The 22693-nt window shown below is 41.1% G+C and overlaps 1 protein-coding gene across 1 annotated transcript in view; it reads right to left on the bottom strand.

Moving 5' to 3' along the window:
• Positions 1-1420: 1420 nt before the first annotated feature.
• B3GLCT (beta 3-glucosyltransferase) overlaps positions 1421-22693 on the bottom strand; it is an 86374-nt gene continuing 65101 nt past the window's right edge. Inside the window, exons 12-15 of the mRNA XM_060234718.1 lie at positions 13982-14081; positions 9863-9982; positions 8643-8787; positions 1421-3503 (exon numbers count right to left, since the gene is read on the bottom strand). Of these exons, the coding sequence (XP_060090701.1) occupies positions 3342-3503; positions 8643-8787; positions 9863-9982; positions 13982-14081 (527 nt within the window). The 3' untranslated portion in view covers positions 1421-3341. The remainder of the gene's footprint in view (positions 3504-8642; positions 8788-9862; positions 9983-13981; positions 14082-22693) is intronic.

A 22693-nucleotide genomic window follows, 5' to 3' on the forward strand; every position in this document is an offset into this window, starting at 1 on the left:
ACAGTATTGAGGGACCAGTAGGCCCCATAAGAAGAGCACGGTAAGCGCTTAGAGGATTGGCTACATCAGGGGGGTGTAGCCTAATATGCAAGGGAGTTCCTGCTACAAAAAAAAGCCCTGATGATGGCCAGAGACCAAACTGGGCTAATCAGGCTGTTTGTATATCAAAACCTTCCTGCAAAGGACATGCAAAGCCATGTTGTTGACAGTTCATCAGTAAGTCCATAATGCAAATAATGTGGCACTGCTCCTGAAGGTCATCCTATGCTGAGCCAAGAAAAAAAATAAGGAAGAACAAGTGAAGAGAGGAAGTGACCCTTTCATGGCCACCACATGCACGCCTCAACAAACAGATACAGCTATCTCTGATACAGCCACACTTCAGGAAAATCCAGAATACCCAGCACCAACTATCCACAGCCAAACAATAGCTCTGAGAGAACAGGGACCTTATCAATGGAAGCAGGAGTCTTAAAATCCCACATGGCTGGGTGAGGGGGCACAACTTCCACCAAAGAAACAATGACTTTGAAGCAGATTTGCTTTTTTTAGAAAAGTGGTTCTAAATACACTGAAGAAGCCTTGTTGTTGCATTGTGCTATTAAAATACAGTTCATTTCTAATTTCGTCTTGTTGCAGTTCTTCAGTTCCTTTGCTGAAATATTTGTATATTAGTCCTCTAAGGAAAAGTGTTTAAATGCAAACAGCCTTTCTGCCACCAAACTGCATCTTATTTACATATATTCCCCAAGTACTGGGAATAAAGAAAAAGGTTCTGAATTCTGCCATCCGTTACGAGAGTTTACATAAAACTCAGCAGATTTAAATTTTCAACCAGTGAGGGATGACAAGAGTCAGAAATGTAAAATGCCAATAGCATTTGAATCAAAATGATGAATTAAACTGACTCTTGGCTTTCTTAAACACAAAAACGACTCCTTGTCCTACAGTGTAAGACCACATCTATAGGTGGAACAAGATTTGAAGACTGAAGTATTAATTTCCTAATCTTTTTTAGTACAAGTACTCCTGTGTTAAATGACTGGAGTAACTATGAAAGAGATTAATGCTCTAAGTAAATTTCACCTCTGAGAATCAGACATTTAAGCCTAGAAGAGACCCAGTCATCATTTCCCACTATCACTTCTCTGCTCCATGCAAAAGTCACTCTATACTTAAATCCCTCCAGCAAGTTAGCCCATCTATCAGATGGGTGCACCATATTTATACTGGCAGACCTCATATCTTAAAGCTGCCTTGCAATGTGGGGGTGGGAGGGAGGAAACTGCATCAGAAATAAAGCGCTACACGGGGGCCTGGGGTAACTGAAGGACTTTCTCCCATTTGTGTTCCTGCCCGGGAATTAAGATTGTGGGAAGATGTTCTCCTGACTGTTGACAAAGGACTGAAGCACAACATATTCCAGAACTTTAAATAATTGTTTTATTCCATTTTACATTTACACAGTTTTAAACAATAAACATAAATAACAATACATAGCACACATTAAAAAAATAGAATATCTGAAATCAGTAGAAATATCTACACTTTAAGGCACTGAGCTCAAGAGAAGGGAAAATACACAATGCCAGTTCCTCCAGTTCAAATGTTTATTCATCCTGAATGCACTTACTGTTCATACCTCCTTAAGTTACATTCATAAGCATGACCATACTCCTCCAGTAATTCCTGACTGAGAAATTCCTTTCCCAGAGGTAAGAACTGTATTACTTTGGAACACATCAGGCAAATTCTGTTATAGGGGAAAATGTTTTAACGTATATGAAAACAATTATGCAAGATGGTTTTACAACCCTGTATTTGGTTAAAAAAAAAAGTAAGCTACAATAAATTGAAGTCACCTAAATTGCTTTCAACAGAAGAAATTCACTGTAAACATCAAAATTGTAGTAACATATTTTATACAATCTCTTTCCTAAGCCTGCAATGAATTTTTACCCAAAAGAATTTTTCAGAATTAAAGGGAGAACTGCATAAATATACCCCACACTGCTTTTGACTTACCGTTTTTTTATTTGGCAGGTGTCTGCAGCTAGATGTCTCTAATCTAGCATAATCTTTAAAAACAAAGGGCTTCTTTCCTAACTTACTCCCAGTCAGTCAGAGAACTTGTAGGCAGTGTGAAGAAATCTTGCTGATCACTTCATCATGCAGCCAATCAGATTTGATTAAATAAGAGCATCACACAGGCCAAACCAGAATGAGGACAATGCTTCCTGCCCTCACTCGGAATGGACAAAGATTTCTACCCCATCTTGTAACTCTCAACAGACGAGTGTGCATTTCTTCATCAAATCCCCTCATCTCCATTCTTGTCCCTCTCCCCTTAACAAATTGGACTTCGTTGTGCATGTGTAGAATTTTAGATGTGTAGCATAGCTGAAGTAATATAAGTGCAGCAAATGAGATGCTGCTATCCTAGCATTCAGCTAGATTTCAGTCTTGCACATACAACTCACATGATGAGCACATTAGGTAAGTATCTAAAGGGCAAGTTCCCAAAGATTTCATAGGATACATATGCTTGGGTAGGGACACCTTGTGGTCAGTACTTCTTCAATTATTCATAAATGGAATTTGTTTAAAGATACTAGTTGATGCATAGAGAAGACAACATACAGGTTCTCATCTTAACAATTCATACACAGTCTGATCAAGCCTGTTTCTCTTTCCATACAGTACCAGATATCATGGGACAAAGAATCAAAAATCATTTGCAACTCAAAAGGTGTTGTAACACACTTTATCATTGTGACCCTAATATGCCACTGTCAATTAGAAAAAATAAAACTAAACAGGTTGCTGATACATGAGGAGTTTTTAAAAATATATCTTGATACTGAACAGGTGATGTTTTAAAAATCTGAATTCCAGAAGATATGTATTTAAATCCACTTAATAAATGTATATACATGGTTGAATATATATCATCTGAGAGAGGGATATTTAAGGCATGAACTTGTTCCACTGCACTCTCTCTATACATGAACAACTCCCAAAAGACTCAACAGAGTACTGTCTCTCCCCCAACTGGCTCATGTATACTGTCAGCATCATGGGGCATTATGGAGAATGTGAGCTTTGTATATACCTCCAAAATCCTTATCCATAAGTAGTATAAGTTGTGTTTTGGAAGGAAGAAAACAGGGCTCTGTTACATCCTGTAAGACTCTTCCACACACAGGTAATATAGTCACAGTAGAAATGGAGCATGCCTTTAGCACTGTATACAATATGGGTGACAAGTATAAATACAACAGCAAATTCAGTAGCTCCAATATAAGCCTACAGCAATATTTAAATATGAATGTTTTTACATATTATAAATCCTCCTTGACACGTATATGTCGTTCTTGGAAATCTTCCAGTTTTGGTGCTAGCCACCTAAAGTACACATCCACTGGATCAATGTTCCAGTGTTTATGAAAGGAAATCGGAACTTGATGGGAGAGATAATCCTTTGGATAATCCACTGGCCGAGCCTGAACAGGCAGGATGTAAAAAAGAAGTCATGTATAATAAGAATTTATTAGACCAATTAAGCAGAATCACAGAAATAATGCAATCCAGTAAATCCTAGGTCTCAATTATTCTTAAATTAGGAAAGAAGACTTTCAAATTCAGTGTGTAAAGACCACTTTACACCAGGTGGACTCTACATATGTAGACCACTTATGTCAACACAAAGTTCAGTGGGACAGCATCAGGTGACAGTGGGGCTGATGCAACCCCAGTCTTCCACTGTAAGAACAGAAGAATTGTCATCCACAGGAAACAAAAGATGCAAACAGTTAGCAGTTTACAATACTTTCAGTTATCCATTGCACAGTTTGTACCAATCTACTGCCATCTCAAATATACTAACAGAGAACTGGGGAACTGGTCTACTGAAATTAAGGGAGCAATTTAGATAACTACCCTTCTAACAAAGAAAAACTATAGCTTTCAGCTAGATAAAATAACTCAAAATGTGTAATATCCATAAGTATTGGTCCTTTTTTTAAAAAATCACTTTACCTTAGAGAAGAAGGGTAATAAACCAAGACAATTAAAACAATTCAGTTATGAATAACTTCTCAGAATCGCAACAGGATCTATGTGTCACTGGGTCACATTTAAATGTTAGACAACTATTACGCAAAAACAATTTTTAAAATTCACAGTAGCTATATTAAATTTTTAAATTTGCATCTAAAGTATGAATAAAGAGATTAATCATTAATATTTCTCAACAGTAATTCCAAAGCTAATTCAGGTAATTAAAAATAATAATAATATATTCCAGGGGTGGCCAACGGTAGCTTTCCAGATGTTTTTTGCCTACGACTCCCATCAGCCCCAGCCAGCATGGCCAATGGCTGGGGCTGATGGGAGTTGTAGGCAAAAAAACATCTGGAGAGCTACTGTTGGCCACCCCTGATATATTTTAAAGAGATTTTACAAGTCCTGTCCTTCCAGAGAGCATGATTACTCTTGAATGACAGAGATAAGGAAGCTCAAACAGAATTTTCCTCCATCCTTCTCACAGATGCTGAATTGCCCAGATCAGAGAAAAAACAATCTTCATGCACATAGCCAGGCAGCTGTTTAGAAGGTCAACAGAAGCTGCCACCTACCTGTACCCTCAAGTGTACTTTTAAATTATGTCATATTAAATTCAATAGCATCCAGAGCTATTCAACATAGGAATATAGATATGGTATACTATTTTGTAAAATTACTTCATACATCTAATTTGAAATGAAACCAAACGAAGAAAAGATGAAACAGAAATGAGAAAAATGCATCCCTTAATTAAATCTGCAACAACTATCCCTCAGGGCCTAACAAGACTATGAGGCTTTTCAGACAGTACTTTGTGAATTCCTGCTGGGAATGCAGTCCAAGGTGGATGGGGCCTGATTCAGCACTAATCCAATAATACTGGAATTTCCTCACAGCTGAATGCCTACTAGGGTTGTAAAGTCCAACTCAAGAAATATTTGGGGACTTTGGGGGTGGAGCCAGGAGATTTTGGGATGTAGCCAGGAGCAAGGTAGTGACAAGCACGATTGAATTCCAAAGGGAGTTCTGGCCATCACATTTAAATGGGCCATGCTCCCTTTAAATGCCTTTTCCATTGGAAATAATGGGGGCACCTTATTTGGGGGCTCATAGAATTAGGCCCCCTCGTCCAATCTTTTTGAAACTTGGGAAATTCTGAGGAGAGGCACCAGATGCTATGCTGAAAATGTAGTGCCTCTACCTCAAAAAACAGCCCCCCCCCAATACCTACTGGTCTCCACAGGGTATAATGGAGTGCACAGCAAGGAAATGGGCGGAATAGAAATATACTAAAATAAAAATAAATAAGTCCCAATTCCTTTATAGTTACTATATATATTTGTTGCCATCTCCTTATTATTGCTTTTATGTAATATTTACAAATAGTTTCTAGCTAGCAGTATGTATTATTTCTGGATGGGCTGCATAATATACTTATTTTATATTTATTTAAAACATTTTTATGCTGCCTTTCCACTCAGTACAGGGTCCTGGGGAACAGCCTAGACATTAAAACAAACTTTAAAATGCCTTTGCTGGTACCTGTCTGGCATCCTGTGTGCTATTAGGTAACTGTGGAAGACACGGACAGGTGGCCTGTGCCACTTTTGCTATGGGTCTTGTTCACACCAATAAAATGATGATTTAATAGCTAAATATTCTGTTTGACTTATCAGTGAAGTATTTACTAGCAGAGAGGATTAAATATATAGCTCTACCAAGAAAATTATCAAAACATACAAAAATGCTAAAACTAGTTGATGAAATTTGATCTATCATAGTGGGGGGGGGGGGTGGCTGTGAAAGATAACCAAGTTTTTAGAGCTATAAATTTTGAAATCAGCATTCTGCAAAACTTTGAGAAACAAGAAAGAACTGATTCAGTACTAAATTATAAATCAGAATGGGAAAAGAATTCTTACATGCAGACAAGCAATATGCCCAGTTCTCTTGATTTTGTGTTAAAACAAACAGTAGGGCATGAGTCACATTTTTGAAGTATAATTTTGAAGCAATGCAATATTATTAATTTCAACCACGCTTTTCTTCCTCATTCTTTATTCTTAAAGGTTCTACAGCCACCTGCTAGAAAACTCTATTTGTCATTCTGTTGCTTAATCACTTGAATGCTTTTTGGTATTCCTGCCAAACAAAGTGACAACATTCCATTTAGAGGCTGTAACTGCTCCCCATGCATCCCAGGCCTTGGAACTGACAAGAACATGCACAATAAGTAACAGTATTTTAGAAATGCCTTTTATTCTAAGGACAATATAAATGAACAAGTGGGAACCCACAAGGACTTGCAGGAGGCATCTCATTTCCCCCTCTCCCACTATTTCCTCTTTCCCTTTCCTGAAAGCTCCCAGTGTCTCTCTCTTTTTCCTGTTTCCTTCTCTTTTCCTAGGGTTGCCAAGTTTGGGTGGGGGTGTGTGTGGAAATCTCCTGGAATCACAACAGATCTCTCAACTACAGAGATCAGTTCCCCTTTGGGTTGCCAGATCAAGGCTGAGAAGATTTGGAGACAGACCTTTTGAAGGGCGAGGTTTGGGGAGGGAAGCAGCTTCAGCAGGAGATAATGCCATAAAGTCCAACCTCCAAAGTAGCCATTTTCTTCAGGGGAACCCATCTCTGTCATGTGGAAAACAGCCTCTATCCCCACCTGGAAATTGACAAGCCTAATTCCCCTGGAGGAAATGACACCTCTCCCTGCCTCATTCCCTTCTTCTTAGCCATTAACCAAACTACCTTTTATCACCTTCCCAATCTTTGGCTATATTTATTCTTTATTTACTTCACTTATACTTCAGTTTTCTCCACAGTAGGGATCAAAGCAATTTATATTATCCTCTCCTCCTCCATTTTATCTACAAATAAACCTTGTGAGGTGGGTTAGGCTGAAAGTATGTGAGTAGTCTAAAATCACACAGCGAGTTTTCACAGCAAGATGATGATCTGAACTAGGGTCTCACAGAAACTGCTCAAAAGCTCTAACCACTACACCACACTGGTTTCATAAGGTGGCTGATGTTGAACAGTAACAAGCAGCCAGGCCTAGTTCAGTCATGCAAGTCAGGTGGTATCACGACATGCAGAAATTGCTTTCAGGCCTAGGGCTGCCATATTCCAGGTGGAACTTGGGAATATTCCAGAATTGCAACTGAATTTCAGAGAACAGAGTTCTGTTTCCCTGGAGAAAATTACTTTTAATCATTTTTGGATTTTTTAGGATGCCCAGTAGGATGATTAAAAAAATCACATTTTTCTGCAAAACTTTCAGGTTTGTGGAAAGACCTGTCTTACCTGTTCACAGCTCCAGTCACCAGATTTAAGTATCCAAAGATCATGAGAAGGAGGCCAGGAAGGGTTGTATCAGTGCTTAGTTCTTGTGGCTCCTGCTTACACACCCAGAGAAATGCTGATTGACACTTCGGGGTCAGTCAGAAATGTTTTCTCCAGGCCAGATTGGCAAGGGATCCTGGAGTTTTTTTCCATCTTATGGGCATGAAGCAGGGTCACTGAGGATGTGTGTGGGGGGGAGGTATTTGTGAGTTTCCTGCATCACGCAGGGAGCTGGACTAGATGACCCTGGAAGTCCCTTCCAACTCTATGGTTCTATATCCTGATTTCAATATTGGAATATAAGATGCTTATCTTGTGTTTAGTAATTAACTTATAAAGTAGCACATGGGATATAAGGATTGTCAGCTCCCCTATCACCTGACTGACAGGATCTTTTTCAAGAGAACTCAATCTGAGATGAGATGGGTGGATTTGATAGACAGAGATTTTGCAGTTATGGTGGTTCTTCCCTGATACTCCCTCTCCCCAACTGTATACTTGAAACAAAATTTGATAAACTTGAAAAACCAAGTGAAAACATTCCTATTTTCCCAGATATTTATGAATTACTAACACAGGATTTGTCTTGATTTTTATTGTTCCTCTCTATTCTGGTTTTAGTATCTTGTGTTTATGCTGTCATACTGGATATTGCAGATTTACAAAAGGAAGTGTTACAAAGGGAGGGGAAGCTGCACACCCCAGCTGCTCCTGGCCCACACCTTATCCTCTGCTTCCCCTATCACTTACTTCTCTTGGTGGCAAGGCAACTCCTTACAATGCCTGGTCCTCTGCCTCATGTTGTGCTTTTGAACACTGACTGTAGAGTTCAATGCCTCTCTCCCAGCACTGGGCAAGTCACACATACATGGGAGAGGGCACTAAACTTTACTACTTATTCCTCAAAGCAAAAAGGGAAGTACAATCACAGTTCCAAGAAACAGCGGTGCTTTGAAGGGTTGCAAAGTTTGTATCTCTATTTCTGCTTGGCGAAGTAACTTTCCCACATTTTAAAATCAAATCATTCTGTAAACCTTGAGGCTTCCCTTGGCTTGCAGAACTGTAAGCTGTACCTGTAGCTACATGAGGCCACACAAGGGACAGATCTTGGGTTTTCAATATACTGATAATTATTTTAAATTGTTATTTTATTGTTATAAGCTGCCTAATGAATTCTTTAAACTGAGAGTGGGCAGAAATATGTTATATAGATAAATTAATTTTTCAGTGCTTACCTGATGGAAGAGAGGGCTGTGTGTTACTGGAATTCCTAAGCCACTGAAACACATTCCAATTACCATGTCATCTGGGGCATCATTGCTATAACATCGGCATTTACTAGCAAATAATCTTTGGATTGCTTCTCTGCTGAAGACCATCCTTGAGGGATAAAATTAGCAAGGGATTTAAGGTATATATTTGTTTGATTATAAAAAAAAATTCTCAGTGATTATCACAGACACAAATCCATGGTACTAACAGTCTCCTAGTGTTAAAGGCATTTAGACAAGGTAACATCAACACTAAGTTTATCATGCTAGTATGAATCACTGTCCTAACAGAGTTAATAGCACAACTGTATAAAGTCAGTAACAACCAGGACTTTTTTGAGCAGGAACACAGTTCCAGCTGGTCTGGCATCAGGGGGTGTGGCCTAATATGCAAATGAATTTCTGCTGGGCTTTTTCTACAAAAACTCCCCTGATAACAACCAATTTTGTACATTATGTGGTTTCTTCATCACCAGTGACACTCAAACAACAATGATCTTAGGAAGAGTCACTCATTTTTAACAAACATTTTAACTTACTGACAAAAATAAGATGTTCAGTTGGAGATGCACTCCCAAATGCAGTTCATTTATGAAAGACAGGGTTCATCACCCATAATCACAATTTAAACAGTAGCAGTACAAAGGTTTTAAAATGCTGGGAGCTCCAAAGTACTTTCTTTTGTTCAGCATGCAAATTTCACAAAAAAATTGCATTTCTATCTGTACTAATTTTACATAGCAGAGCAAGTTATAGCATAACTCTGGAAGACAGATCCCTATGTTTTTGGGCCTTGCTATTATTATCCAGCCACCGGAAACATACACACTGTGATTATTTTCCCCAGTAGTCCCAAACAATGCTCCCTCTAAGCTGCGGAGTCTTGTGAGCAAAAATTCTACTTTGTAAGCTACAGGCATTAAGGCTGTGAGCTACTGCAGAAATTAGTGTTGTCCAGGGGTCATCCTTCCTGAGCAGGCTAAGACAAAAATGTGTGATCTAGAGGTTAAAAAACTGTGAGCTAGTTCATATGAACTTAGCTTAGAGGGAACACTGGTCCCAATTATGTTCAAAGAAACATCCATCTGTGGGGAAAAGGTCGCCCATTATGAGATTCCTATGGACGGAATCTTTTATCTATCCTAAATTTTAGTTCTCAGAAGAACTGAAATGAGATGAGTTACCCTCCTCCTCCAGTGATGTAACTGTAGCCTCCTGATCCTAATCCATAGCCATAACGTTCTCCAAGAATCACTGGTTCACTGGGGTTATAGCAGCTGAGAAGTTTCCGGAGCCTAGAGATACTATAAGACAAAGTAGTGCATTTAACTACAATTATTCCAAAATGATACATTTAAAGCCTTTAAACAATCCCAAAGCGTTTAAGCTGTCAGCCTAAGTGGCAGTACGAGATCTATGACAGCAAAACACACATATATTAATTGTTGACACTGCAGATAAAATAGTCAGAAGACATTCACTTAAAATACATTATTAAGGAGGTGAATTTTTTTAAAAAAATCTCTTGGGTTTGCTCTGAAGTATGATCTATATACTTTATGAAATATTACTTTAAAAGGAATATGTATGTTTGCTTGCAACATGAGGTCTTTAATTTAAAGTAAACATTTATCATTTTCTCCAGGCTGTTCCCAATGGGTAGCAAACAGGAATGATTGCAGATCTCAAAAGCCAATACATCTTCATAAAACTCTATCATTTTAATGTAATTCTATATTACAGCAGAAAACTAAGCTGGTTTAGAGCAGAACTGTCCTGGGCATTCTAAAAGAAATATTTCCTACTTCAGAATTTCTGCAAATATCTTGCAGTCCAACCCTATAAGTAATCATTTGTTATGGTACCATGGCAATGCTGCACAGGAGAGCAAGCAGTATCCCATCATTCTGAACGCACACACTCCCACAAAGGCATGAGATGGAGCCAGGTAAATTAATCACACTTGCATGTTAAATTGCTTCTAATAAAATTACTTGGAATGTAAGTTCCAATGTAAGGTCTTCGTATCAAAGCAGCTGAGGAGATTCAAAATTTTTAGTAATGCAAAGTTCAGAAACCCCAAGCGATGTTGCATATTTAATCTGGATAGCTGGGGACTAGATGGTCAAAGGTCCACCCTGCAATGAGATCATCCCCCTATGTGATCCTACCAAGTTAGCTTTTTCCTCAAGAACATTATAGTTGAGTTAATTCAAGGCTTACATTTGCTCCTCAGTTTGCTTTAAGAAGTCCCAGAGTCCGTGTAATGTAAGAGAATGAAATGGTCTTATGTTCAGTTTATGAAGACAATTCTGCTATTCAGCTCTTACCTGGATGGGCCAGGCCAACCTGATCTCATCAGATCTCTGAAGCTAAGCAAGGTTGGCCCTGGTTAGTATTTACATGGGAGACCACGCAGGAAGTCCAGGCTTGCTACACAGAGGCAAGAAATGGAAAACCACCTCTGAACGTCTCTTTCCTTGAAAACCCTATGGGTGTTCACCATTGTTCACCATCATTCTCCTATTTCATATGTTGTGAGGGCCATTTTTGTATTTTATCAAAAATCTATTGAGACTTTTTCACATGCTGCTTTGGAAAAATACAGCAAATACTTCAGACTGCAACAAAGTAGTAACTTTTCAAGGCACAGTAAGCTTTTGTCTTTATCTTTCTAATTGAATAATTCCTTAGATGGTGTAGATTTGCTAGTTTTCAGCTACATGGGACAGTTCACTAGGCAGAATGGAAAAATAGCTAACTTTCAGGGATATTTAGAGTAATCCTAGTTATAGTCATACATATATTCTCTTTCCCTTGCTCTATGCACATACACACACATGCACGCACAGAGAGGGCATTGTGGTCTCTGTTTACAAATATTTAGTATTTGCAGAGCTTTTGAGCAGAAATGCACAGGAACACAGTTCCAGCTGGCTTGATGTCAGGGGTTGTCGCCTAATATGCAAATAAATTCCTGCTAGGCTTTTTCTAAGAAGAAGAAGAAGATATTGGATTTATATCCCGCCCTCCACTCCGAAGAGTCTCAGAGCGGCTCACAATCTCCTTTACCTTCCTCCCCCACAACAGACACCCTGTGAGGTGGGTGGGGCTGGAGAGGGCTCTCACAGCAGCTGCCCTTTCAAAGACAACCTCTGCCAGAGCTATGGCTGACCCAAGGCCATGCCAGCAGGTGCAAGTGGAGGAGTGGGGAATCAAACCCGGTTCTCCCAGATAAGAGTCCGCACACTTAACCACTACACCAAACTGGCTCTCAGGAAAATTTTAAATACTCAGGAAAAAAGCCCTGAGTATTTAAAATGAAACATATTAGCAGAGTGAAATAATTTTATTTGATGGAACCAGATTACTGCCTAGACAGGTATGCAAAAGAAGAATGAAACTGCTTAAAAGGATATTAGGCGATAAAAGAAAACTGAAACTGTCAAATCCTTTCAGGAAGATCATATAAAATAGTTATCAAATAAAATGTATACTACAGATTGAAAGAGGAACAAACAAGTTCCAAGGTGGGTATGAGCTGGATGTTTCAGAGTTTACAGAGTGAAAGCGGCACAAGCAAGTTCCAAAATGGGTATTCTTGATTTAAAAAGCTGGGTGTTTCACAGTTTAGATTTTAAAAAAGAGGTAGAGTAGAAATATACCCTTGCTTCTCAGTCTCTAATGTTCATTGTTAAGATCTTCTCCCCACTCCCCAACTACCATTGATTTTGCTATCAATTCCTTTTATGTGATTGACTTCCAAGTGACATTGCAACCAACATGTAAGCATGGAGTATGAGCTGTCACTGGTGGGTGGACAACTATATCTCATTCTGTCAAAAGCACTGAAGAAATTACACTCTAATCAGATAATGTTTAGATAATGCTTCTGACTTTGGCATCAGCTAATGCATCAAGGATGAATCAGTGGATAAAACAATGCTCTTGCCTCCAGCACCCATATTGATTGATGCAGATCTTTACTGCCAGAATGTTATTCTGTGAAGTGCATCCCTGCCAGAACAAATTTAAATCCAGAGAGTGGCAGCTGCCCAGGTCTGTTTGGCATTGCTGGCCATGGTGTAGCACATGCCTCACTTCTCAAGCCACTCACAAGGACAAGGGGCACTCTTTCATAGTAGCATCTAAGCACAAACAGACAGAGCTCTTCAAAGAACATTAACTAATCAAATGGACAGAAACAGTATGTTCTATCAAAAGCGAGGATGTTCAAAGCAGCAGACATCAATTTCAGAGACACAGTTTGGGAAAGAGATAGGATATGTTGAAGTTTCTATTAGATGCTAAATTCCATAAATACCATGGATTGAATAAAAAAAACATTGCAGAATTGTACAGAAACCAGACTATTAGGCATAAGATGTCTTTCAGTGCTATGGTTTGTCCTTTCTGTGCCATTACTTTCTTTGTGAAGGATAAAATTATTGCTTGCAACATCTAATCTGCAGTTCAGAACGTATTCAAAAGTAATTCAGATTTTAAATGTGTGTCAGGCATTTTATTCTTCTTAGTACTGGTTTTAGAGTATTGATATTTCCATATAAACCATAGACTCCTTTGCTGTCATACAATCATCAAATACTTCTCTTTTCCTTCTGTTAAATGAAAAGTGTAATTGCCGTATTCCTTCCCCTTGTCTACATGCACACTTCACATTCTTATTTTACACTACCATCATTTCAAATATACTTGCATCTCTCCCTTTGTGAACCCATGATGACATTATCTTGGTATTACAGTCAGAACAAGATCAAAACAGCTGCATACAAGGCATAGGAAAATAGCAGCAGGTGTACAGAAAAAGACAGTATCTAATTTTTGGCAGAATTTGAGTGAAACTTCTAAAAATGAAACTGTTATTACAATCTCTTGCAGCCAAAATGACTTCAGATTTTCGAAGATGGCACAGACCAATTTAAAAACAAGGAAGAGATGCTGGGGAGATTATTTTTTATTCCTATGCTGGTACCGCAGTTCTTTCCCAATATGCAATGTTTGTTGCAGAATTGGCACTGTTATTGAAAACATACTATGTTGCCATCTTTCAGGACACTAATCCAATGTTCTGGCATGAGTATTTAATGTATCTAGTTGCTGACATTTTATTTAACATTTGAAATGTTTTGGATTAGCTCAAATTATTTGGCTCTTCTATCTGAAACTTCATATTTCACTTGAGATTTCTGTTACTGCATGTTAGTTTCTCAACTGTGGTTTCCAAATAAGTTGACTTGTAAGGAAGAGTACAACATTGCTACCTCTGATTATATTATCCATACCTTATCAAAGTGTCATCATCCACAATGACTAACCAAGGTGCTGTAGAAGGATGATGGTTTAAAAATCTTTTCAAAATGGCAAATGTTTTTCCACAATGACCTACATGAGAGATATGATCCAAAAGCAAATACAATGTAATAATTAGCTTATCAAGTAGCAACAATAAAACATTTCTAAATTATATGGCCAATGGTATTCGTCTAGCAGTACTAAATTCATTTCCTAGAGGAGGTTAGACAGGCTAATTAATAAAAAAAAACAGAGATAAAACTTGTCTAGAGTAACCCTAAGCCTTGGAGCAGGTACCTTTGGCATCTTTAGTGGCTGCCGCCCAAACCAGAAGTCCAAGTTTATTTCTTTATTTCATCTATATCCTCCCTTGGTTACAGTTTACATCATTTTCCATTTTATCATTACAGCCATCCTGTGAAGTAATTTAGGATGGGAGTGTGCAACTTGCCCATGGTCACCTAGCAAGTTTTCATGGCAAAGTCCCACACTGCAACCACTAGGGTTGGACATGAACTAGGAAAATGGAGGTTCATGAAAGTTTGTGGGTTCTCACGCAATCTCTTTAAATGCCTTCTCCAAGCCCCACCACTGATGCCGATGTGTCTGCTGACATCGACACGAACCTCCCAAACCCACCTCAGAGGCCGCCCTGAGCCTGCTTCGGCGGGGGAGGGCGGGATATAAATAAAAATTTATTATTATTATTATTATTATTATTATAGAGGGTCATGGGAGGGGGGGGGTTGGGGGGGGAGGGAGGATGGCATGAACTAAGGTTCATGAACCATGAACCAGGCCCAGTTTGTGATGAATTTTGGTTTGTGACCATAAAAAAATTATATATATACACAACAAAAAATTCTAGGAGACAGTGGGTTTTGAACCTGAGTCCCCCACTGTTAAACATCGATATTTCTCAATAATCAGTCTTTTGTTGTTAAATAAAAAGTTGCTTTATTGTAGAAACTCTGAAGTTTTACCAAGGACAGAATCCTTGGATGTAATGACATATACATGATTACACTGTTACTATATAGGATTACTTCAAAGGATAGCATACAGATGCAGTTTGAGTCACGGGTTCAAAGGTTAGTGCATAGTATCTAGTTTACTACTAAGGAATTTAGGTTATTAAAAACATCTCCCTTTCTCACACTTCTTCCAGACCTGAGAAGAACTGTCTGTGTGAATGTGGAAGAGAGGCACCTCACAGCCAGGCTGCAGCGTAAACATCCTTGGGCTAGATGGATTTACTATTTGCCCAATTGTTGAAAAAGGGAAGGAGGCGGTGGATACTAGCGGCCCGCTTTCTGTCTAAGAACCCACCATTGTACTTAGGAATATGCATGCTTGACATACTGCCCCCCTAAGATCTTCTCCGGGGTTTGTGAGATTGTTTTGCATAGAATTTTTTAATCAGCTCTGGCTCTCTGACATTTGAGCCCTCGACCCATTTGTCGTGGGCTACAGAAAAATGTTTCCATCTAATCAGAAAATATAAGACACCCTGCTTCAGCTTAGCATCTAAGATCTCCTTCACTTCATGATGATTCTGATTCCCAACTGGAATAGGTTCTGGAACTTGGAGTCGGGGATGCCAAGGCGTGGCTCCAGGATCTCTGAGAAGTAAACTGCAATGAAAGATGGGGTGTATCTTACTAAACAGTTTAGGTAAATCAAGTTCCACAGTCACTTTATTGATCACACGTTTAATACGGAAAGGTCCCAAGAACTTGTATGCCAGTTTCTTAGATGGTTGTGTAAAGGCAGGTTTTTGGTAGATAGGAACACTGTATCTCCCACTTTAAAGTCCCAAGAGGGAGAATGGTGCTTATCATGTTTTTTGTAAGTTTTTTTTGCTGTGTCCAAGTTTTCTTGGATATTGTTCCATGCCTTCACCAACTTTCCCCACCATTGTTCAAAAGTGGATGATACCTCTGGTTTCACTCCCCCTGGTAACTGCAGAAACAGTTTTCCCTCATATCCATTCACTATCAAAAATGGAGAGGTTTTAGTGGAACTATGTATGCTGTTATTGTATCCATACTTGGCAAAGGGGAGGAGGTTTATCCAATTGGATTGCTGATAGTTCACAAAGCACCTCAAATATTGCTCCAGCAGAGCGTTCACCCTCTCCGTCTGTCCATCTGTCTGCGGGTGATACGCGGCGCTGAGACCCTGCTCAATCCCAGTCAGTTTACAAAACTCCCGCCAGAAGTTGGCAACGATCTGAACGCCCCGGTCACTAATTAACTTGTCCGGGAACGAGTGTAGTTTCACCATGCGTTGGAAAAATAATTGGGCCAATTTCTTGGCAGTGGGTATTTGCGAGCATGGAATGAAATGAGCTTGTTTAGAGAAGGTGTCCACTACTACAAGAATTATGGTTCTTCCCTGAGAAGGGGGGGAGTTCTACAATAAAATCCAATGAGACTACTGACCACAGTCTGGCTGCTGTTTCTAGTGGTTGTAACAATCCAGGACGTTCACCCCCCTTCTTTTGGCCATAAAGCATATAGGACATGAAGCAACGTAATTGGAAATATCTTTCTTCATGAACGGCCACCAAAATTGTCTGTTCACTAGATGTAGGGTTTTGACATATCCAAAATGCCCAGAGAGTTTACTGTCATGACAAAACTGGAGCACCTTTTTTCGGAGGCTCTTGGACACGTAGAGTTTACCGTCCTTGTACCAAACCCCCCCTTCGCCTTTCTTTACCCCTTCCGGTATGGCGTTCTCTTCCTTCTCCACCTCAGTAACCAGTCTCTCTCCCCACCCCCACTTTTCTTCTACTTTCTCACGCTTCGCTTTTGAGTGTGTGGTTACAGCTCCCCCCCAATTGGCTGGGGGATATGAGAGAATCGATTACCTTCTCTCTTTGGCTATTGTGCTGAGGAAGTCTCGACAAGGCATTTGCTAAAGTGTTCTTAGATCCAGGGATATGTTTTAACTTGAAGTCAAATTTGGCAAAGAATCCCACCCATCTTATTTGTTTTTGAGTTAGCTTCCTGCACCCCTTTAGGGCTTCTAGGTTTTTATGATCTATCCATATTTCAAAGGGGACTCTTGCACCCTCCAACCACGATCTCCAACCACCCTCTCAACCACGATTTTAAAGTGAAAGTCACTGCGAAAGCTTCCTTATCCCACACTGACCAATTCCTCTGTTCGTGGGAAAATTTCTTGGAAATATATGCACATGGTTTGAGAGCCCCCTCCTCATCGGGTTGCATGAGAATTGCCCCCACAGTGATGTCGCTAGCATCGCATTGGACCACAAATGGTTTTAATTCATTGGGGTGAATCAAAATAGGTTCACTGGTAAACAATCTCTTCAGTTTAGTGAATGCTTCCTGACACTTGGCTGTCCAATCTAAACTGGCCCCCGGCCGTTTGGCGTCTGAACCCTTCCTTTTTGTTTTGAGAAGGTCCGTTAAGGGGAGCATGGTGTGGGCGAATCCCTGTATAAAATTACGATAAATGTTCGCAAATCTGATGAAGGATTGGAGCTGTCTAAGTGTCCTCGAGGGTTCCCAATCTAATACGGCTTGTATTTTTACGGGGTCCATGGCCAGTCCCTTTCCTGACACTCTAAAACCCAAATAATCCAATTCCGTCTGATGAAATTCACATTGGGATAGTTTGGCATACAACTGATGCTTGTAAAGGGTTTTTAAGACATCTCTGACCAATTTCACGTGAGCTGGTAAGTCCTTGGAATAAATAATTATATCATCTAGGTACACCACCACCCCTTTATACAAGTATTTCCATAGTACTTCATTGATAAAGTTCATGAAAACTCCAGGGGCCCCTTGTAATCCAAATGGCATAACTAAGTATTCAAACTGTCCCATCAGCGTATTAAATGCCGTCTTCCATTCTTCCCCTTCTTTTATGCGCACCCGGAAGTAGGCATCACGCAAATCTAACTTTGTGAAAATCTTTCCCTCTGACAGTGCTTAGTAAATCTTTTATTAATGGAATGGGGTACGCATTCGAGGTTGAAATCGCGTCGATCCCCCTAAAATCCGTGCCAAGTCTGAGCCCCCCGTCCTCCTTCTTTCTAAAGAGCACTAGGGCGGCATGTGGCGCCGTGGCTGGCCTCATGAACCCCCGCTTTAAGTTTTTATCCAGAAATTTGCGCAGCTCTGCTTTCTCGGCCCACCCCATAGAGTACAATTTGGCTCTCGGAAGGCTTTGTCCTGGGATCAATTCTATCACACAGTCAGTGTCTTGATGAGGTGGGAGTTCTTTGGCCTCCTCTTCACTAAACACTTGTTTTAAGTCTCTATGCTCCTTAGGGATCAATTTCACCTCTTCTATAGTGAGGCATAATTTCTCATTTACCGGAGGCAGCTCTGGACCCCAACCCTCATCCCAGTGGTGGTGTTCACAATACTCATCCTTGAAGTATATAATCTGGTCCCCCCGCTTTATGTCCAGCTCATGTTTGGCTAGCCATCCTACCCCTAAGACAACGTCAAAGGATGAAGAGGGGGCCACTACAAAAAATTCTGTGTCCCAATGATCATTTATTCCTATCGGCACTTTGTGGGTTTGTTCCATGCAGGGTTCCCCTCTCATGACTGTCCCATCCATCTGTTCAAATTGTATGGGGTGCGGCAGGAGACTTGTAGTGAGTCCCAGGGCTTCCACTAATTTGGGCATGATTATGTCTCTAGTGCATCCCGAGTCTAGTAAGGCCCTGGCACGCATCAACCGTTTTAGTTTAGGGTTCAAGTAAAGTCAATGGGATGAAAAATAAAGTCCCAGTTATTCTCCCCCTCAATGGTGTCGTTGATTCCGTGACCTGCTGCTCGACACCTCTCAGTGCGTCCCCATTTCCCACCGGCTTGTCTTCCCAGTCACCTTCTCCCAACTTGTCCCAACAATGATTTCTTCCTTCCGAGGGGTTGCTGCCACTGAGCTGCCTTTCGCTGGATCCTTCGCTCATCCTTGGGTGCTCTGGTCTTTGGAGTAAGGGGGCAATTGGTGGCCAGATGATTTGGGTCGCCATATCAAAAGCAATGTCTGGGGGTAGTCGGTTTGGTGACTCTCCCCCCTTGGTTTGCTTTCCGTTCCTCTGCTTTTGCCCCCGGCTGAGACTCATGTCCCCCCTTGCTGCTGTTGGTGCTGGAGAGCAACTCGCTTCATATTAGTTTCTACTTCACCAGCCAGTTGCACCCACCCCATCAACATGGTGAGGCGAGCCTGTTGGAGGGCTTGATCCAACATGTTCGCGTTCAGGTCTCTCTGGAACTGCTCTATCTTCATCTGCTTGTTCCAGCCACGCACTTTGGCTGCATTCGTGCGAAACTCAGCCGCGTATTCTCGAATGGCCTTAGACCCTTGTTGTAGGTCTTGCAGGGTGGTAAGGGCTTGGGTCGCCTGTAGCGGATCTTCATATTGGGTCAGCAGGGCTTGTAAAAATGCTGCCACGTTGTCTAATTTGGAGCTTCTGGTCTCATACAGGCTCACCTACCACCGTTTGCCTGCTCCTTTCAGTTTCGACCCTAAATAATTCACTCTGCTGAATTCATCTGGGAAGGTGTTTCCCCAATAGTACATAAAGCTATTGGCTTGGATGGAGAAGTACTCCACCTGTTCAGGATCCCCATCAAAGGTGGCATCTAGCTTGTGGCCCCTTCCGTAGTTGCGTGGCAGCAGTGGTGGCTGCAGTAGAATGGGTTGTTGTAACACCGGGGGGGGCGGAGGTGGCTGCCCCCCTCTCGGGCCTGGTGGCTGCAGCGCTTGCTCTAACTGCCTCCTCACCTCTTGGACCATGAATGTAGCGTTGGTTTGCATCTCGTATCTCAACCCTTTCACTTTTTCCGCCATCTTGAATCTCACCGTTCGGAGGAATTCTCGAGGGTCTGGGTTTGGATCCTCCTCTTCCTCCTTGTCTGGGTCGGGGCACGATTCTCCCCCCTCATTCCGATCATTTCCGCCACTCGCCTCCGAGGTGCCCTGGTCGCTGTCCTCTCCCATCCTCGAATGCAGGGAAGGCAATGCCAGGATCGCCTCTCTCCGAGCGGGTGCTTCGTCCATCAAGCTAGTTGATCTTTGGGGGACCCACACTTTGGGAGTGATGAACAGCTGCTGTATGTGCAGCGGAGACCCTCTCCCTGCTGCTCTCTGTGCGTTATGTATCTGCCATGGAGATTGCTTAGGGCCGGTACCGGGTCTTTGGTCTTCACCAATTGGTTGTTCTGGAGTGTCGGGGGCTTCTCTGTTATCTGGTGCGCTCTCTGTCATATGGTTAGAAAGTTTCCAGTTCGGTTACGTCCCCAAGTAAGATTACTTCCAAAATGTCAAGCATCAATATTTCTCAATAATCAATCTTTTGTTGTTAAATAAAAAGTTGCTTTATTGTAGAAACTCTGAAGCTTTACCAAGGACAGAATCCTTGGAAGTAATGACGTATACATGATTACGCTGTTACTATATAGGATCACTTCAAAGGATAGCATACAGATGCAGTTTGAGTCACGGATTCAAAGGTTAGTGCATAGTATCTAGTTTACTACTAAGGAATTTAGGTTATTAAAAACATCTCCCTTTCTCACACTTCTTCCAGACCTGAGAAGAACTGTCTGTGTGAATGTGGAAGAGAGGCACCTCAAAGCCAGGCTGCAGCGTAAACATCCTTGGGCTAGATGGATTTACTGTTTACCCAATCGTTGAAAAAGGGAGGGAAGCAGTGGATACTAGCGGCCTGCTTTCTGTCTAAGAACCCACCACTGTACTTAGAAATATGCATGCTTGACACCCACATCCCAGTTCGACACTAGTCACCACACCATGCTGACCATGGGTTCATATTAGCAGTTGGTGGACTTTCCCTAATTTAACTTGGGTCACCAAGTGGGTGCTAGGGCCTAGAGCAATGATTGTCAATATGGTGATGGCCACAGGTGCTACATGGTACCTGCCAGTGTGTTTCCTGGCACCTACTTGTTTCTTAAGCCTTGGGTATGAAAGTCAAGGGATCCTGAATAGAACAGAACAAACTGGGAGCTTCAGGATCCTCAAACAGCATCTTTCTTCCAAAGCAGACAGCAAATCTCAGCCTTCTTTTGCCTCCTTGGATGAGGAAGTTATTCAGAAGAGTCCAGAAGGGTGACAGTGTCTTGCCAGCCTCTACCCGCTGAGTTTACTGCAGAACTGAGGATTGAATCGGTGTTCTCCTGATTTGTAGCTCCATCAGTCTGAGAATATAGTACACCAATTCTCAGGAAATGAAATTTTATTTAATCGATTTACTTCATTTATACTCTGCCTTTCTCCCCAATGAGGACTCAAAGTAGCATGCATTGTTTCCCTTCCTCCACTGAATCCTCACAACAACATTGTGAGCTAGATTAAGCTGAGAGTGTATGATTGGCCCAAAGTCACCCAGTGAGATTCCATGGCAGAGTAAGGATTCAGAGCTGGGTTTCCAAGATCCTAGCCCTGCACTGTAACCACTATACTGCACCAGTTTAATATACATATACAACTTAGAAACAAAGGAATTTTGGTAAGGGATTCTAGGAATAGAGGAATCATATATTTTCTATTTAAAGGTACTGAACATTATGCATGAAATTACTTCTTGACTTTTCCATAAAACTTCCAAGCTTGAATATGTGACAGATATAACCAGCTATTATTCTAGCACCATATATCAAGTCCTTCATGCGCCAACAACCTGAGTTGGCACCAGCATAGATTCTCTGCTATCAGCATGAAGATCTATCATAGTTATTGTGGCAGCCTGATTTATCAGACAACTACTAGACCAGGAAAGCAGATGAGACTGTAAAACTAAGGAGAAGGTAACAGACTGTGTTTGAGGACCTTGCAACTTATGACTTGGGAAAAAACAACACTGAATAGCTCTTCACTTAGGAACCATAGGTGGGAAAAGCCACAGAAGGGCAAACAATGCACGTTTCTGTGCCTTTGTCAATAACCAGTTATCTTTTTGCACAGTAGTTTGCAAGATTACAACTCCCTCCTACTGACAGAGTAAAACTGAGGAAAAAACGGTGAGGGAGGAAGAAATTTGATGTATGTGGCAGGGAAGTCAGCAGGCAGAGATTTGGTACTCCCACTCTTCCATCTCCACAGCTATAAATCAATCTATATGACCAGGTGTCTATAAAGCCCTGCCTTTTCTGTGTCCCCAGTATCTCCCTCTTGGCCTCTTTGATCTTATCAGAGCCAGGCAGGGTGTGATGCAGTGAATGTGTGTCAAAGAGAGAGGGAAAGGAGATGAATGGCAAATTTCTACCTTTGAACTTAGAAGGGAACCATGGAGACAAAAGAGCTAGTGCTTGGGGTTTCCTCATCTCATGTCTTTAAAAACTCTTCCCATTCTATTCTATTGGAAGGCGAAAAGTCTCTTCAATGCACCTGGGACTCTTTCTTGCCTCGTAATGCTCAGGCATGGTGCTTTGGTGTTTCTATGTGCATGGCTGGGAAATTCTAAGCAGGCAGAGTAAGAGAGCTGTTGTGCTCATATTATTGTAGCATGTGATGGATGCCAGCAGTAAACAGTTGGCAGGGACAGGTGGAGAAGATTAGCCTCCTCTTCCTTCACCTCAACCAAGGAAGATCTCTAATCCTCATATCACCTCCTCTTGCTACCACCTCTATGGGCCACATCGTAGAAATACACAATGTCACTGAGAAATGTCTCCTTTAAGAAC

This window comes from Heteronotia binoei, chromosome 3 (genome assembly GCF_032191835.1).
Source record: "Heteronotia binoei isolate CCM8104 ecotype False Entrance Well chromosome 3, APGP_CSIRO_Hbin_v1, whole genome shotgun sequence".
Classification (NCBI taxonomy): domain Eukaryota; kingdom Metazoa; phylum Chordata; class Lepidosauria; order Squamata; family Gekkonidae; genus Heteronotia; species Heteronotia binoei.